Source organism: Eschrichtius robustus, chromosome 10 (genome assembly GCF_028021215.1).
Source record: "Eschrichtius robustus isolate mEscRob2 chromosome 10, mEscRob2.pri, whole genome shotgun sequence".
Classification (NCBI taxonomy): Eukaryota; Metazoa; Chordata; class Mammalia; order Artiodactyla; family Eschrichtiidae; genus Eschrichtius; species Eschrichtius robustus.
The window spans coordinates 84519727-84538125 of record NC_090833.1 but is presented as its reverse complement, the minus strand read 5'-3'; the positions used below and the strand labels follow the sequence as shown (position 1 = coordinate 84538125).

Here is an 18399-nt window from a genome sequence, read left to right as displayed (position 1 = left end):
TAATTCCAGTGGAGAGAAATAGATAATAAATAGTGCACAGAGTTAAATTGTCTAGTTTACAAGGTGATTAAAAAGAGTCAAGTAAGTGACCACCAAGATATTAGATGTTAAACTACGTGACTTATGTGGTTATATCAAGAACCTTGGGTTGCTGCTGCTTTCCTCAAAACCTTGAGGAAATGAAGGAACCCATTGTGGTTCTTTTGTAGTCACCAGTGGTGATAAGCTGCTAAGAGTCTGGGATGAATTAGAGTACAGGATTGATGTATGTGGTGTGATAGGGCCATATATTGAGCATTTATAAGTATATGGAAATAAACTGTTCCCTTAAAAATTTGTTTTGACACCTGTTCAATTATAATCAGTTATTGAGAGTACAATTTTCAATGTGTTCTGATACTTTTGAACCATCCTGTCATAGAAGGTGGTAAGTGCTCTGGGAAAAGACAAAAGTAAACTGAGGCAAGGGGCAGTGGGTATGCCGGGGTCTGGAAGTGATTTACAGTATTAAATAGGATGGTTGGGATAGGCTTTATTGAAAAGGTGATACTTGGGCAAGGGAAGTTTGGGAGTTGGTTGGTCATTGGGATATCTGGCAGAACATTCTGGGCAAAGGAAACAGGTTGGGTAAAGGTAGTAAGGCGAGAGTGAGCCTGGCATGTTGGTGGAAAGCAAGGAGGCCCAGCCAGTGTGTCTAGAGCAGTGTGAGGGAGAAGAGTTGTAGGTAGGAGATGAGGTTAGTGAGGGAAGGGCTGGGGTATTCCCTTAGGGTCCCTAATGTCATTGAAATGGGCAGCATTGCTGGGCTTTGAGCAGAGTGCTGATAAGATTTATCTACGTTTTTTTTTCTCTTTTCTCCAAGTTTTTAAAAGGATCAGTCAGGATGTTTTGTTGAGAATAGACTGAAAGGAGACTAATAAGGGCGGTGGCCCAATCATGGTAGTAGACGTGGAGAAGTGATTGGAGTCTGGATATATTTTGAAAACAGAATTATCAGGAGTTCCTCATGGGTTGGATGTGGGGTGTAAAATAAAACAGGAGTCAAGAAGGCCGCTAAGGTTCTAGACTGAGCAATTGGAGAGAGAGAATTGTCTCTAACTACAGTTGGGGAAAGCTGAGGTTAGAGCACATTGGGAAGGGAAGGGAAAGTCAGATTAGTTTTATATATGTTGAGTTTGTGATATTATTAGAGAGCCAAGTGGAGATGTTGAGTAGTCATGAGACTGGATGAGATCACCAAGGAAGAGACTGGAGTTGAAAAGGACAAGAACTGAGCCCTGGGGCATTCTAGTAAAGGAAACTTAAGAAGGAGTGGCAGTGAGGTAGGCAGAAAACAAAATATGGCCATATAAATAAAGTATTTGCAGAAAGAGGGAGTGATCAGCTATATCAAATGCTCCTTCTTGGAAGTACTTTCTTTGGCCATACACAGTTGAAGCTATGTAGCCATTAATGTTTGTTAAATGAATGAATTTTGAGATTACAGTGATTTTCATCATCTTTTTAAAGTTAATTATTCAAGTAGTATAAATCCATGCTTTCTAATATTTTAAAAATATAACAAAACATGGTAGTTACATAAATTACACATGTAATAAAATGACATAGAACTAGAGAAACATGTTGTATGAATATCAAATTGCTGGCTTTGATACTGTGCTAGAGTTAGCATAAAATGTCATATAACTGTTGGGAGAAACAGAGAGGGAACACGGGACTTCTCTCTACTATCTTTGCAACTTCCTGTGAATTTATAATAATTTCAAAATAAGAAGGTAAAACAATATGGTGAAACATAAGAAATCAAAGATCTTTTTTCCACTATCACCTTGCTTTCCAGCCCCCTCTTCCACTCACCCCCATGCTCAGAGGTAACCACTGTTAAGCTCTGTTAAAGTGTCCATTTTTCCTAACCTCCTGAAATATTTTAAAATAAATATGAGGTAGGTCAGATCATAAAAGTGATTCAGATAGTGCCACAAACTGAATGTTGTGTCCCTAAAAATTTATTTTTTGAAAACTAATGCCCAGTGCAGTAGTGTTTGGAGGTGGGCCTTTGGTAGGTGATTAGGTCATGAGGGTGGAGCTCTCATGAATGGGATTAGTGTTCCTATAAGACACCTAAGAGAAACCCCTGGCCCCTTCCCCCATGCCACAACACAGTGAGAAGATGGGGGTCTATGCACCACATTGCCAGTTCTCACTAGACACTGTAGCTGCCAGCACCTTGATCTTGGACTTTCCAGCCTCCCTTGCATAAGGTCTCAGCTTCTTTGTCCGTTTCTTGCTTTGTCACACTTGGTTGGCAAAGCCACAAAACTTCGTGAGATGCAACACTTCTGCTTCTAGGTTCCTGCTCTTTCTGTTACACCATACTGTAATGAACACAAACTGTCACAGCAAAAAGAAGGCTTTTCTTTTTCTCTGAAGTACTGTGGCATCAGGCTTCAGCAAGAAAAACTGACTGTAAGGGACATATTGGCTTAGTGAAATGCACTTTTTTTTCTTCTTTTGTATTTTCTTTGTATTTCTCTTAAGTAGTTGCTTGACTTAACATCCTTCTGTTGGCTCTATACAATGAAAATACAAACTAAATGACAATAGAAAAAAATAATTAAAGCATTAAATTGTACAAATTACGAATCTGTTCCAAATATACTTACATTAAATACAATGCACATTTCAGTAGAGATCTACAGTGAATGACAGTGTACATTCCGGGAAGCTTCATGACATCTAGGAAAGGGCTAAGAGAATTTACGTCCAATCACAGTTTGTGACGGATTTCTTATCACCAGTCTGCAAGCTACACTGAGCACATCATTAGCATCACTTGTGCAGGGAACTGATTTTGTCTGGGAAAAAGGGAAGAAGCAAGCTCTAGGCTCAATTCTGAGTTCATTACAACTTCTCAGGAATAGCAGAGGCCTATTTAGTACAGTTTCAAAAAAGTAAATATGTTAAGGTAAGGAGGCAACCCTTTAGAACTTCAAACACATTTTCTTGCTGTATTTATGTAGAACTCTTCATCTACAATGGACAGTTGTGAAGAGGTTCTTCCTCAGGACAACATGGTCACAGGACTTGGACAACCAGTGGGACTGAGAGGGAGCTTGATGACTGGGGAGGAGGGCTTCCTTTTAAGTTGGAGACAGACTTGTAACACACAGCCTATGAGCCCTGCAGCCTTCTCCTCCTATCATCTGGCAGTTAACGCTTCGTGTAGTCTTCAACTTTATTCCCCAAGTCCTCCTCGTCCCACAGATGATGTTCTGCAGCTTCATGATTCAGTCGAGCATCAGAATTGAGAGGATCAGTAAACAGAGTTTAATCCCGAAACAACATCCTTCCATGTCCTCATGGGAGCCCAGCCGGTGCCATCAACCGAATGTTCTCTCAGTAAACTTAGACATATTTTACCAGTGATCCTGGTCAAGCATTTCACTTTGGGAGGCTGGAGTTACAGTTTGCCGAAAGCAGCGAAGCTTGTTTGGATCAGAAAAGTGCACTTTACATGTGCAACGTATTATAAATTAGCTTCATGTCCTGCAACCTCTTTAATAAGCAGCATGTCTCTCATGTCTCAGCATGTCTCTCCGAGCAGAGTCGGAGGCTATGGCTGATGTCCGGGGACCCTTTGAGACCCATCATCTCGCTTCAGTATGCTTGCCAACGTCAGTGTTACTGCTCTCTTTACCCTGGGCACCCGAGACAGGCGAGATGCGGCCCCTCACCTCCTGAGGTGGGCTTGCTGTTAATGTAGTTTTAGAGAAGGTCATACTGCTCAACAAGTAGAAGTAGCTTAATTAAGTTCTGTTTATGGCAGCAACAGCACTTTTGAAGACACACAAGATCCCCCCCCCCCTTAATTAATTTGGAAATTGGAAAAAGTTACTTTGACTTTGTAGTCATTAAAAAAGTCAATTGTAAGAAAAAACAGCATTTAAAAAAATGTCTTATCTACCTTAAAAACAGCCTATGTAATTTTTGTACATAACCCTAAATACATGTTTCCTCTTTCATAACTGAGTTAATTAGAAAAATGAAAAAAAGTCATGTTTATTTTGTTAATGTAAAAGTTCTTTGTTGTTGAAGAACTACATCCAGAATATCTATATCTTCTAAATCTATTATATTAAACAATTTGAAGTCTCTTTTTTTTGCATGTTTGTTTTCTTTTAAATGTAGCATTACTAAATATTGCATAAGAATGTAACTTGTTGAATTGTCAGTAATTTTAAAATTTCTTGTGTTGCCACAAAATTCTGCTTCATTAATAAGCATTGATATGTAAAATTAAAAGATATCCAGGGTTTTTTTTTTGGGGGGGGGGTGTGAATAGTTGTAAAATAAATCTGAAAAATTATAAAAATTGTGTGAATTGAGATTTAGGGTTTTAAACCCCTTCTCCCTCTTGTCCTTGCAGCCCAGGGTGGTAACTGCTTCCTGCAGCTCTTTATCTTGAGCCTCCGTAGGTTTCCTCTTTTGCTTGCTAGCCTTTCAACACCCATGTAACCAATTCCTATATTAGGTTCCTTCTATTAAAAAAAAAAAAAAGATTTAAGGTTTTAAATGTGTAATATGCACTTTCTGAAGATGAAACCTGTATTGATTGTGGGAAAATATGCATAAGTGTATTAAATGAGATGGTGTTTTAGAAGGTTTTTGCTCTGTCTAAACAATTTGTTTTTGATTAAGGTGTTTTCATATAGAAATAATTATACATATTAACCAGTATTGCACTGCTGTGTGAATGGTGGACAATACACTAATCACATGATGCTGTGATTGGTTTGAGTATTTTAAGGTGGAGTATTAGAACAGGAAGGATAATTTGAATTATCTAAAAAGAAATCTTGGCACTATATCATAAATTGTGTTATGTTAAATTTTTGCATTTTTGTAGCACTAGGATTTTTGATAACATTTTGCTGGCTGATTTTAGGTAATTTAATAGTCACACATTGCAGATTGAAGTGACCTGCCAGAAGCACATAAAACTCAAACATTCTCCTGTGGTTTCCAGTCTTATGTTGCCCATGATAAAACCTTTCAATTGTATGGCTTTTATGATATCTAATATATAGAAAACAGAATTGTGTGTTTAATATCATTAACTTTTTTTTTCTTTTCAGCTTATCTGCAATGGTGAAATGAAGAGTAATTCAAGATGAGCAAGTTAAAAGTGATACCAGAGAAAAGGTACTGCAATTTTAGTTTTATTTATTTATTTATTTATTTTTGGCTGAGTTGGGTCTTTGTTGCTGCGTGTGGTCTTTCTCTGGTTGCAGCGAGTGGGGGCTACTCTTCATTGCGGTGCGCGGGCTTCTCATTGTGGTGGCTTCTCTTGTTGCAGAGCATGGGCTCTAGGCATGCGGGCTTCAGTAGTTGTGGTGTACGGGCTTAGTTGTTCCGCAGCATGTGGGATATTCCCGGACCAGGGCTTGAACCCGTGTCACCTGCATTGGCAGGTGGATTCTTAACCACTGTGCCACCAGGGAAGCCCTGGTACTGCAATTTTAAATACCAGTATGTATAAATTACAGAACTAATACATGAAGTGATCATTTGAAACTTTTTGCTTTAAGAAATATTTGTTTAAATACAGTGTGTTATATTTATGTTATTTTATTAATATTTATTAGTGTTTAACTTTTCAGTTAAAGCAGGAGTCAGCAAACTAGGACACATGGGTCAAATCTGGCCTACTTCTTATTTTTGTGTGGCCTATGAGCTAAGAGTGGTTTTTACATTTCCAAATGGTTGGGAATAAAAATAAAAAGAATAATATTTTCTGACATATGAAGATTATATGAAATTCAAATTTCAGTGTATGTAAATAAGGTTTTACTGGAACACACCTGTGCTCACTTATTTATATATTGTCTGGCCACTGAATTTTTTTCCTTACATAAGACTTGATCAAAGCACATCCATTTTCACAGAAAATTTATTATATTCTTTCTGTCTTTAAAGGCTTCTATAGTTGCTCTTTTTAGTTTATTTATTTTTTTGCCCCTTTTAGATTTATTTCTCAACTGTGAGATATCTATTAAACACTTTTGTGTACCTAACCCAGCACTGAATCTGTGAGAGTAGAAAAGAAACATAAATATAACACTTAACACAGTGCTCTGCAGAAAATGGGTGTTGAGTATGTTCTAAAGAATTGAGCCCTATACTCTTTTTTTTTTTTCCCCAACTTTGGGTTTATTTATTTATTTATTTATTTATTTATTTATGGCTGTGTTGGGTCTTCGTTTCTGTGCGAGGGCTTTCTCTAGTTGGCGCAAGTGGGGGCCATTCTTCATCGCGGTGCGCGGGCCTCTCATTATCGTGGCCTCTCTTGTTGTGGAGCACAGGCTCCAGATGCGCAGGCTCAGTAATTGTGGCTCACGGGCCTAGTTGCTCCGCGGCATGTGGGATCTTCCCAGACCAGGGCTCGAACCCGTGTCCCCTGCATTGGCAGGCAGATTCTCAACCACTGCACCACCAGGGAAGCCCCCTATACTCTTTTTACACGAAGCTTATAACCTGATGAGAACACCTGCACAAATGCAGTGTAGTGGTTTAACCAGTATATAGTGAAGTGTTAAATTGTGGGGTCCATAGAGTTAGAAAACAGGATCCTCATAATAAATAGGTGTTTATTGTGTGATATGGACTTGAAGAGGCAGGGCTGGCTTGAGACTTTCTTACTTTTTAGCAAATCTGGAGGAGTGGGTGGAATATTGATACTTGCTGAGTTTAGACAAGGACTGTAATTAGATGGATTAGATTGGCAGATTTAAAGACCATGTGAGTGGGTGGTGAGACAAATCAAGTAATGAAAATTTTATAAGATACAAGAAGCAGAATTTTTCTCTACTCCCTACTCCCCATCATCATGTTCATGCCCTAAATGTTATCACCAGCAAAACTCTCCTTTCAAAGTACTAATTCAGACTTTTCATTTTCCAACAAAAATCTTTTACCTTTCCAGCTCACTTGTTCAAGTGGCTGTACTGCAAAGAGTTCTGCCTTATCCAGAGCTCTGAGCTATTGACTTTTATCATCTCTTCCTCTCTTACCCAGTGTAGAATCCATTGTTCATCATTACACTCTTTGAATACCTGAAATGTTTTTACCTCACTTTGTGTTATTTCATCACACATACCTGACGAAGTCCTTTCTCTGGGTAGACCTTTACTGAGCAGCTGAATGATGTTGGAGGATAAACTAACTTGGAAGATATTGCTAAAAATTATGGATCATTACTGATCAGTAATCTTACTACTGTGGTTCTCTATAAAGCTCATTTTCTCAATTTTTTTAATGACTGTTTTACACTTTCTTCATACCTTTCAAATCTTTGAAATCCTCCGATGTATCACATACATACCCTCAGCAGTTGACCTTCTCTGTGATATCATAGAGATAATACAGTTTTTTTATCCTTATATTTCTTACACAAAATTTGCATACTCCCCTTTACTTGATTCTATCCTCTGTTTTCCCTCCTGTTATTTACTGCAACAGAGGATGTGTCTCTTTTTTTGTTAAAGACTAGCACTGTCACCTGTGTTCTAGATTTCACCTCTCTCTTTCCTTCTCAGGGTCTTTTAATCATTAGTATTGTTCTGTATTGAATCTTTAACTCCTCCATTCCTTATCATTTAAACATGATCTAGGCTTTCCAATATTTAGACTCTGCTCTTCTGCTACTACTCAATTTATCTGATTTCCTCAAAAGCCAAAAAATTTGAAATAGCCTATAAATGAAATCTACATCTCATTTCATACTCTCTAATCACTCGTCTTTAGTTTCTGCCTTATCCACTACGCCAACAGTACCTATGAATTTTTAAACAGCTTTATTGAGATATAATCATCTTACAACAAGCTGTACATAGAGAGTACAGTTTGGTAAGTGTGGCCTATGTATAACTGGAATTATCCTCTCAATCAAAATACTGAACATATTTATCATGCTCAGATATCTCCTGGTGCCCTTTTGTAATCTTTCTCTCCCACCCCATCCTTCACTCCAGACAACCATTGATCTGCTTTCTGTCACTACAGAAGTGTTGGCTTTTTTAGAACTTAATATAAATGGGACCATACAGTATGTCTTTTTTGGGGGTGGGGGTAGAGGTAGAAGGTAGGGGTGTGGGTATGCCTTCTTTAATTCAGCACAATTATTTTTGAGAATCATCTCTTGCAATCATACCTTTTTTTTGATTAGTAAGTAGTATTCCATTGTGTTGATATACCACAATTTGTTTATCCATTCAACTTTTGGACATTTGGGTTGTTTCCAGTTTTTGGTTGTTACAAATAAAGCTGTTATGAACAGTTTTGGACTTACACTTTATTTTCTATTAGCTAAATACCTAGGATTGGAATGGCTGAAGCATATGGTAGGTCTGTGTTTCTTTTTATGAAACTGCCAACAATCTGTTTTACAAAGACGTTAATACCATCTTCTATTCCCTGCAGCAGTGTATGGAAGTTCTAGTTCTACATTCTCAACAACACTTGGTATGGTCATTCTTTTTAAATTCTTAAATTCTTATGATCATTCTTTTAAAATTGTAGCCATTCTAATAGGGGTGTATTGGTATCTCATTGTGATTTTAATTTGTGTTTCCCTAATGACATGATGTTGAGCATCTTTTCATGCACTTATTGAAATATCTTTCCAAATCTTCCAGTTTTTGAAATTGTAGTGTTTCTTAATAGTTGAGTTTTAGAATTTTTTTTTATATATTATGGATACAAGTCCTTTATCAGATATTTGAATTGCAAACATTTTCTTCCAGTCTTGTCTTTTCGTATTCTGTGCAGTATCTTTTAAGATAAGAAGTTTCAAATTTAGATGATTTCCATTTGCTTATTTGTTCTTTTATGGATTATGCTTTTAGAGTTGTATCTAAGAAATATTTGCATAACCCATATTACCAACGTTTTCTCTTATGTTTCTTCTAGAAGTTTTTATAGTTTTAGATTTTACATTTAGGTCTATGCTCCTTTCTGAGTTAATTTTTATATATGGTGCGAGGTATGGATAGAAGTTCTTTTTTTTTGTACATATGGATATCTGGTTGTTCAGCACCATTTTTAGAAAGACTATCCTTTCTCCACTGAGTTTCCTTTGTACCTTTATCAAAAATCAGTTATTTGTGGATGTGTAGGTCTATTCTTATACTCTGTTTTGTTCCGTTGATCAACATGTCTATCTTAGTGCCTATACCTCACTGCTTGGATAATTGTTGCTTTATAATGAGTCTCAAGATTTAGATAGTGTTGGTCTGCCAACCTTTTTCTTTTTTCTGAAGTTTGGCCTATTTTAGGTTCTTTGCATTTCCATATGAATTTAGCATATAGATAGTGTTGATCTGCCAACCTTTCTCTTTTTTCTAAAGTTTGGCCTATTTTAGGTTCTTTGCATTTCCATATGAATTTAGCATCAGTCTGACAATTTCTACACGACAGCCTGTTGGTATTTTGATTGGGATTGCCTTGATTCTGTAGATCATTTTGGGGAGAGTCTTGGTTATGAGTCTTGGTTAAGTCGAAAACTTTGATATATTTTAATGAATTTTTTTGCTGTCAGATGTTTATATCTTATTTATGAAGACGTTTACTATCTGTATTCAATTTACATTTTAAGATGAAAAGGTAATAAAATTTATTTATAATGTGAAGATAGGTTCTTTAGCCCTTGCACTTCCTTGGGAAATTATTTGTTGCAAGATAATATCTATACACCATTGAGACTTTTGTAACATACAAAAAAATTATGTTTTTAGGGAAATAGCTGTAAGGCTGAATGTAAACTCAAAGAATCAAAAGCAGTAGGAGACCACTACAGTGAAACAAATATTTGAGTGATAGTGTCTTTAAAATATACATTGGAAAGTTAACTCGATTTGATGTATTTCACATTGATCATATTTTCAATTCCATGATTTTTTTAACTATAAAGTAATTAACATTAGCAGTTATAAATGGAACCTCCCGAGGTTGGTCTTGGTCTCATTTTGATTCATCTAAAAATAGGGCAAGGCAGGGAAGATAAATCCTTGTCTGAGCCTCTTTATTTAACAATTTTCTGCTCTGCTGTGTAGCTCAGATTGTTCATTGAATAGCTGTATAGCTTTTGTTTTTTCCTTTATCCTTGGATTTTCCAAAGTCTAAAAATCATTCAGTAGGTAGAGCTGCCCTCTGGTGTTCACCCTGCAGTTCTCTCAACATTAGTGTCAACAGCCTTAAATTTTTAGATCTGAGTTGGGGGTGGCTTGGAATATTTTGTTCAGTTTTTATTCTGTCAATGAGAAAAGTGAAAATAGGGAAATCAACTTGCCTACGTTCTTAATTTACATTTGTTTGCCGTCCTTCAAAAAATTCATGGCATCTATCCAGCTATAGTTTGTAAGAGCATGATTCTTAGAAAGAAATCACTTAGTTGCAAGTTGTTTTACTTTGATAGTGGTGTAATTTAATTTAAAATTCAAACTCTTACTTTGGAATGGAATAGAGCATGTGTTATGATCAGTGTGTTTTGTATGTTTTTGAATATTTTTAATAGTAGATGTTTTATTAGCTACTGAAAAATGCTAACAGATGACCTTTAAGAGAAAAATAACTGGAGAAAACTAAACAAAAAAAAAACACTCAATTATTAAATTTCAGAATCCTGGTTTCCATAATGCAAATTTTTCTTAAATCTAGGTTACAGAATTGTTTTTAAAGATGTATTTGCTCTCTAGTATGTGGACTGTGGTGTCTTAATACCATTTCTTACCAAAAAGAACCAGGGCTTTTTGGAGAAAGGGTCGATTCCAGATCAGAGCACAAAATGTGCAAGATAAGTTGAGAACAATAGTTCTCAAACTTTTTGTCTAAGAACCCCCTTGTGCTCTTAAATTAATGACTCCAAAAAGCTTTTGTTGAATGTGCGTTATTTTTTATCTATTGATATTTACCATATTATAAATTAAAACTGAGAAATTAAAAGATTTGTATTACTTCATTTAAAAATAACAGTAATAAACCCATTGCATAATAACATAGTAATATTTTATATTAAAATAACTAAATTGTGAAAAATATTTAGAAGGTGGCATGTTTTATTAAATTTTTGCAAATCTCTTTAATGTCTGGCTTAATGGAAGACAGCTAGATTCTCTTATCTGCTTCTGAGTTCAAACTGTCATACATACATCAATATACATATTGTATATAGTACACACATATGTTATACATACATATATGTTTTTGTGTGTATTCGTGTTGTTAAAGTATATGACTACAATATGGGCTCACATAGATATATATTTAGAAAAGGAAGGAATACTTGAATAAAAGGCCTTTTCAGATAATTGTGGCTAATTGTCTTTTGATTTATGATGGAGGAAAATAAAGTTGTGTGTTCAGTATTTGGAGAGAAACAGTAAAAATGTGATTAAAGCAAGAATAATAATTATAGGTGAGGAATAAACATTTCTGAATGATAACAATATACTTTAGAAATAAAGCCATATTGTTTGAAATTCAAATTGAAGTGGATGTTCTTTGATATTACACTAAAACTTGATAAGTGGTAGTTTCTTAAAGGTTAGTTGCACTGTGGAATCAGAAGCCACATATGTGAACTTTTTGTTTTCTTTTACATTAAAATCCATTGGTCTCTTTTGCATATTGACTGGTTATTTTTCCCATGTCTGAATTTGTAACATCGCACATTGGTCAGTGTTTGGAACATATTGATTCAGTGAGTTATGCAGACCTTCTAAATATTGACAGTGTTTATTACACAGTTTAAAAAAATTACATTTACTAATATCACCAGTGATTTTCTCAGAAAATTCTTTAAGTAGGGGGAAGCTGTCAAGGTCATGATGGTAGATCTTTGTTTTCCAAGATTCTAATTTTTGCTTGAAAGTTCACATTTAATCATTGGTAACAAATCTATCAGTTGTTTCCTTGAAATGATAGACTCACTTTGTTTATTGCCAAGAAAATGTATGCCAGGATACCCCAGTGCGAATAATTATTGTCAGTTGTTTTTTTAAAGTAAAAATGATGTTCTATGGAAAAAGTAACTAGTTCAGCTTGCAGTTTAAACAACCGCGCAAGTGTTTTCCCTCAACCATCATATTTCATTGTGCAGCTGAAATGTCTTATGTGCACACAGAATATTAAAAAAATATATACTCATAGGTGAAACTGGCATTTTTGTTTTTAACTGTGAGTGCATGTTGGTGAAGAACATGGTGACTGCTAGTTATCACACAGTGACTACAATTTGTTGGCACTGTCTTGATTGTATCATGTGCCAGCACTTTATCCACCATTGCCTTAAGATCAACAATGTAAATGTCAACACTGTGTCAAAGGTAAATAGTGTCTTAGTATTTTTATGAAAATAGTTTTTGACCTCACAGATTTTCTGAAAGAGTCTCAAGTACTCAGTTTTGTAGAGCATACTGAGAACTGCTGGCCTAATAATAGTCTTGTTATATCAGAAATCCAGGAAGCTATCAAAGACTAGGATCATAACAAAAGGACTTGGGAGCCCACATGAAGAGGCTCCCACTGGTCAAAGATGGGGCAATTTGAGCATTAATAACTACAGTGGATAAAATGTATCATATGCGTTTAAATCTGTGAGTACATATTGATACATGAAATCAAAATACTTCATTGATTACTTGGGGAGGACTTTTGGAAATGAACTCATTCTTCTGAAAACTGGTAAATAAAGATAAATTAAAAATCCAGCATTTATTTTGCTTTTATTTGATGAATTATACCTCTGGATAATTAAATAAGGGATTTTTCTTTTTATGGAGTTGTCCTAGTTAAGAAGTAGAAGGAATGGAAATGATAGAGTATCAGTGCTTTTCAACTCCTAATAAAGTAATGGATCTAGGCAGTGGTAACCAGTGACTGCTTATATTACAAAAGTAAGATAACCAGACCCTGTTTGCCTCCTTATGGAAGATTACAGTACCACTTATAAAGACTTCATGTCACCAAATCAGGCCTTGATCAGATGAGACCTTTAAATTCGGCTACCAGTTTACAAAAAATAAAGATAGACAAACATATTAATGATACCATTGTTGGGGAGGGGAAAATATATGTACACACACACACACTAAAGAATATATTGTATTGAATTTGTATATTTTAAAACCTTATGTTAATATCATACTGTATACATTTTGAGTTGTTTTTTTCATTTAGAGATTTATACATAGTGATATATATTTTCATTTCCATACTATGCTGGCTATTTGCAAAATTAGGAAATATTGTATTATTTTATTTTAGTTACATTCTTAAATAGTATGCTCAGTATGTTTTTTTCATCCTCCAGATACTTTTTCAGATGAAGTACCTCCAAATTTAAAGCATTGAGTCTAGTTGTTAATCTAAAAATAGTATAAATATACTGTTTTCCATATGCTTCTTCATTTTTTTGTTCATTCTGAATATAGCTGTGTATTGCCTATTCTGTGCTAGCCACTGTTCGAAATACTACATATATAGAATAAGACATGCAAGGTCTTTACCTTTGTGAAGCTTACATTGTTGGACACATTTTAATATTGGAAGCCAAAGGGCTGGTGGAGAAGTGGGGACATCTTCAGGTTGTAACCTGAAATGAGAAGGAGCCAGCCATATGAAGAACTGGCAGAAATTATCCTCTAGGTTGAGAGGACAGCAAATATAAACACCTTGAGATTGGGGAAAAACTTGCTATATTTAAGGAAATGGTAGAAGGCCAGTGTGTTTGGATCCCGGTATGAGGGCAGCAAGAATGAAAGCAGATTATTTAGGGTGCTGTAATTGCCAAGTGAGAAATGATGATTGCTTGGACTTGGGTAGTAATAATGATGAGATGTGGAGAGAAGTGGATGGATTTGAGGTGTTTTAGAGATGGAGCTAATATTGAGTTGGGCATGGGAAAGGGAGTTTAGATTTTTGTCTTGAGCAACTGATGGTTTCATATGAGTTTGGGAAAGTTAAGATTTGGAAGAGGAGCAGGTTGAGGCTGGAGTTGAATGTAGGAGCCAGGCAGCATATCAATTTTAATCTAACCCCCAGCTGTGGGGTTAGATGAGATTGCTCGGGGCAGTAGAATGGAGAGTGTGAAGGGAAGAGGGCTGGGGATAGAGCTGTGGGGGGTCCTCAGCATCTAGAGGTTTGTTGGAGGAGGAGCCAGTAGAGTCGATCTAAAAGAAGTGGCGATAGGAAGAAAATCAGGAGAATATGGAGCCATTGAAGCCCAAGGGAGAAAGTGAAGAAAGAAGGAGCTGATTGGGATAGGGCTGAGATTCTGAATCTGACAAGGAAAGAAGTGACCACAGGAGGTTTTGGGGAGACCTCAGAGTGCAGAAGCCAAACTAGTAGTTTGAAAAAGTGAACAACATGTGAGGAAATGGAGAGGTCAAGTACAGACATTTCCTTCAAGGAGTAGCAGAGAAAGGGGGTGGTAACTAGTGGGAGCTCCTGGATCATATTGTGTGCCAATGGGCATGATCCAGTTGAAAGGGAGAGCTAAATGATGAATCAGAGAAGGATTAATTGAAGGAACAAATACATTGGGAATGCAAGAAGGGCTGGGGTCAGGCATGCCAGTGGAGGGATTGTTCTTTGAGTCTCAACATACCGGCCGAAGAGAGCCTTTTAAAAGCAAGTCAGGGCTTCCCTGGTGGTGCAGTTGTTGAGAATCCATCTGCCAGTGTAGGGGACACGGGTTCAAGCCTTGGTCCGGGAAGATCCCACATGCCGTGGAGCAACTAAGCCGGTGCGCCACAACTACTGAGGCTGTGCTCTAGAGCCCGTAAGCCACAACTACTGAAGCCCTCGTGCCTAGAGCCCATGCTCCACAACAAGAGAAGCCACCGCAATGAGAAGCCTGCGCACCACAACAAAGAGTGGCCCCCGCTCGCTGCAACTAGAGAAAAGCCCGTGAGCAGCAACGAAGACCCAACACAGCCAAAAATAAAATAAATAATAAATAAATAAATAAAAGCAAGTCAGATCACATCACTCTTCTCCTCAAAAACTTCCCGTCTCACCTAGTTGAAAAAAGTCAACGTTTTTACAGTGGCCTATAAGGCTCTAAATGATTGTGCTCTCTTCTACCCAACCCTCAACTCTGACCTCATCTTTTACCGATATTCTCCTTTAAGTCTGCTGTGGCCATCTCACTCTTAATTGAATACAGCAGGCATGGTCCTGCCTTGGTGTTTTGATGATTGTGACTCTGTCTTCTGGTCAGCTCTTTCTGTGGGTATCTGCACCGTTCACTCTCTTACTCCTTTCCGGCCTTTCCCTAAATGGTACCCTCTCAAAGTTTTTCCTGACCACCCTGTCTAAAATTGCAACCTTCCGTGCCCTTGCATCTTTTATTCCCACAACCCACTTTTCCCCATAGTGCTTCCTACCTCCTTCATACTATATAATTATTTATGTATTTAATTTGTCCCATTAGAATGTTCACTCTGAGGGGCAGGAATTTTTGTTCATTTTGTTTACTGTTGGCAGTACCTAGAATAGCACCAAATGTGCAAATGTATAATGAATGGGAATAAAGAAAGAATGTGGGTAGAGAATCAGAGAGGTTTAAGGAACTGTTGGTGGGAAAATGAATGTATTCTTGTTTGATTTTATAATAGTTATGAAGCAGGGTACTAACTGAGAATGGAGTGGGTTAGAAGGGATGGTTAGAGTTTTGAGGAGAGCATAGGATGTATAAAAAGTCTGCTTGGAGAGCGGAAAGGTGAATTGTCAGAATGTGATAAAAGATTGCTGGATAGGGTTGAATGCACATTTGTGGTTTCCTGAAATAGAATGTTTCTCACGTAAATCAACAGAACATTAGCAATGTTAAGCTCTAACACAGAGTAAGGAAATGTGACATGTGTAAATGCTTAATGTTTTTAGAAGGGTAGAATTTTGTTTTGATTTGTTTTTAAAAATATTTATTTATTTATTTTTGGCTGCGTTGGGTCTTTGTTGCTGCGCATGGGCTTTCTCTAGTTGCGGTGAGCGGGGGCTACTCTTTGTTGCGGTGCACGGACTTCTCATTGCGGTGGCTTCTCTTGTTGTGGAGCACCGGCTCTAGGCACGTGGGCTCAGTAGTTGTGGCACACGGGCTTAGTTGCTCCGTGGCATGTGAGATCTTCCCGGACCAGGGCTCAAACCCGTGTCCCCTGCATTAGCAGGCAGATTCCCAACCACTGTGCCACCAGGGAAGCCCCTTGATTTGTTTTTAACACTGATCTTTATAGTATTTTATTTGCAATTGATGTAGAATGTGCCCTAATTTAAAGTAACATTCTTTTTTTAGCCTTACAAATAACTCTCGGATTGTGGGACTCCTGGCTCAGCTGGAGAAGATCAATACTGAATCTACAGAATCAGATACTGCCAGACATGTTACATCAAAAATTCTTCATCTGGCTCAGAGTCAAGGTGAACTTTAATCTCTTATTTTTGGAATGCTTTCTTAATTCTTTAAAAGTAGATGCTGAGAATGTTCAAACTTTTGATAAATACATGGTTTTATGTAAAAATTGAACTTTCTCCCATAGACTCAAGACGTAGAAAAGTGAATAACTGTGGAAGTAATTGATCTTCAAAGCATTGTTTCTAAAAAATGATTATGAGTTTACTTATGTGTGACTGCCCCCCTTTCCCCAATTTTCAGACAACACCTAATTCCAGTACTACTTTTTCTAGAATGTTGACAAAAAGGTGGCAGATATTATGTTGGTTATTAGTGTTGTTCCCCACTTTGAAATGCAAGCCCTGTCATTCAGTGATGGGTGACCTTAGGGAAGTTTTGAATCTCTAGGACTTCGCTGCACCATCTCTGAAATAGAGATAAGAGATATCATGTAATTATCATGTAATTTACATGAGAAGCATGTAAAAATAATGTTAAAAATGTTCAATAAATATCTGTAATTAGGCATAATTTATCTGTTTTATGAAGGTAGTACTACTGAGTTGGTATCAAAACCTTGACAGAGTACAAGAGAAGAAAAGTATTAACTTTGCACTCAGGAACCTAAATTTGAAAAATCCCAAATAAAACATTAATGAATTAAGTCCAATTATAATATCAGGAAATATATCAGTGTAGCATTATTTGGACAGGTTGAATAAAATCCATGTGATTATCTCAATAGGAGCTAAAAAAGAAATTTAAGATTCCAAAATCTGTGCTTGATTAAAAAAAAAAAAAAAAACCTTGATTTTTCTTTTTCTAAATAAGGGTAAACCAGTAGCTACCTTTATATTTAACAGTGACACATTGAAGGCATTCTGTTAAAATTAAGATCCAGACAATTCACAATTATTTTAATTAATTTATTTTTTTATTATTTCATTATTCTGGAGGTGTAGGTCATTGAAATATTGTGCTTATCAACTAAGGTAAATGTATACGGATGGTCACTGTATTAGTGCAAAGATAGACAGATGTACCAAGTATATTCATTGTATTCGCATATGAAATAACTCCTTAAAACAAACAAAACGCCCCAGCAAAACAAAGAAGACAAATTCTCCGAACCTATAGATACTACTTGCGTATAATTGCTCTCACCACTGTAGACTCTTCCCATCATAGTCTAGAAGTCCCGACTCCAACATCACTACTGAAAATGCCCCTAGTCATACCACTACCAGAGATTGTCCTTTTCCCCACACTGCCACGCACAAATGGGGAAACCAGCCCCTGAATACTGCCCCCTGGGGTTGTATAATACAGTGACTCTGTTTATAGTTAACACAGTGTAAATTAGTAGTGAAAGATTGTCCCGTCATTATTTATAGGATAATCCAGTTGTCTATCCATTTGAGAGAGAAAGATTAGGAATTTACAGCTCAAAGAAGAGGAAATGCAAATAACCAGTAAACATATGAAAAGGTTCTTTACTTTCTTAAAAGTCAGGAATTACTAATGAAAACAACTAAGGTATTTCTCACTACTTAGATTGGCAGAAATTAGAGAATGGCAATATCCAGTGCTGTTGAAGGCATGGAAAATAGGGTATTCTCATACACTGTAGGTGGTACAATAATTATTATAAACTTTGGAGGAAAGAATCTGGCAATGTTTATTAAAACTTAAAGTGCACCTGCTATTTTACTTAACGCTTTCACTCTCAGAAATCTGAGTGAAATAAAAATCTTATTATATAAAAGAATATTTGGAGGCGTTTATTTCAGTGTTGGTAAAGTCAAAGATCAAGAAACAACCTTAAATATCCAACTATGGAGAATGGTTGAATTAATTTTGATGTAACTGAACTGTGGGACATTATAACTACATTATACAGCTATTATCAATAATAAATTATTTATAATATATGCTGTGGTTCATATGTGGAA

The 18399-nt window shown here is 36.4% G+C and overlaps 1 protein-coding gene and 1 pseudogene across 4 annotated transcripts in view; one reads left to right on the top strand and one right to left on the bottom strand.

Annotated features, from left to right (window-relative positions):
• Positions 1-18399, top strand: part of AGTPBP1 (ATP/GTP binding carboxypeptidase 1) — a 181991-nt gene that overhangs the window by 33741 nt on the left and 129851 nt on the right. For 2 of the 4 annotated variants that reach the window (XM_068553274.1, XM_068553275.1), the window contains exons 2-3: positions 5136-5202; positions 16349-16473. In XM_068553274.1, the coding sequence (XP_068409375.1) occupies positions 5171-5202; positions 16349-16473 (157 nt within the window). In that variant the 5' untranslated portion in view covers positions 5136-5170. Of the gene's footprint in view, positions 1-5135; positions 5203-16348; positions 16474-18399 lie in introns of those variants that run through there. The other 2 variants (XM_068553276.1, XM_068553277.1) reach the window with 2 other exon arrangements.
• On the bottom strand, positions 3211-3779 carry LOC137770972 (NEDD8-conjugating enzyme UBE2F-like; annotated as a pseudogene).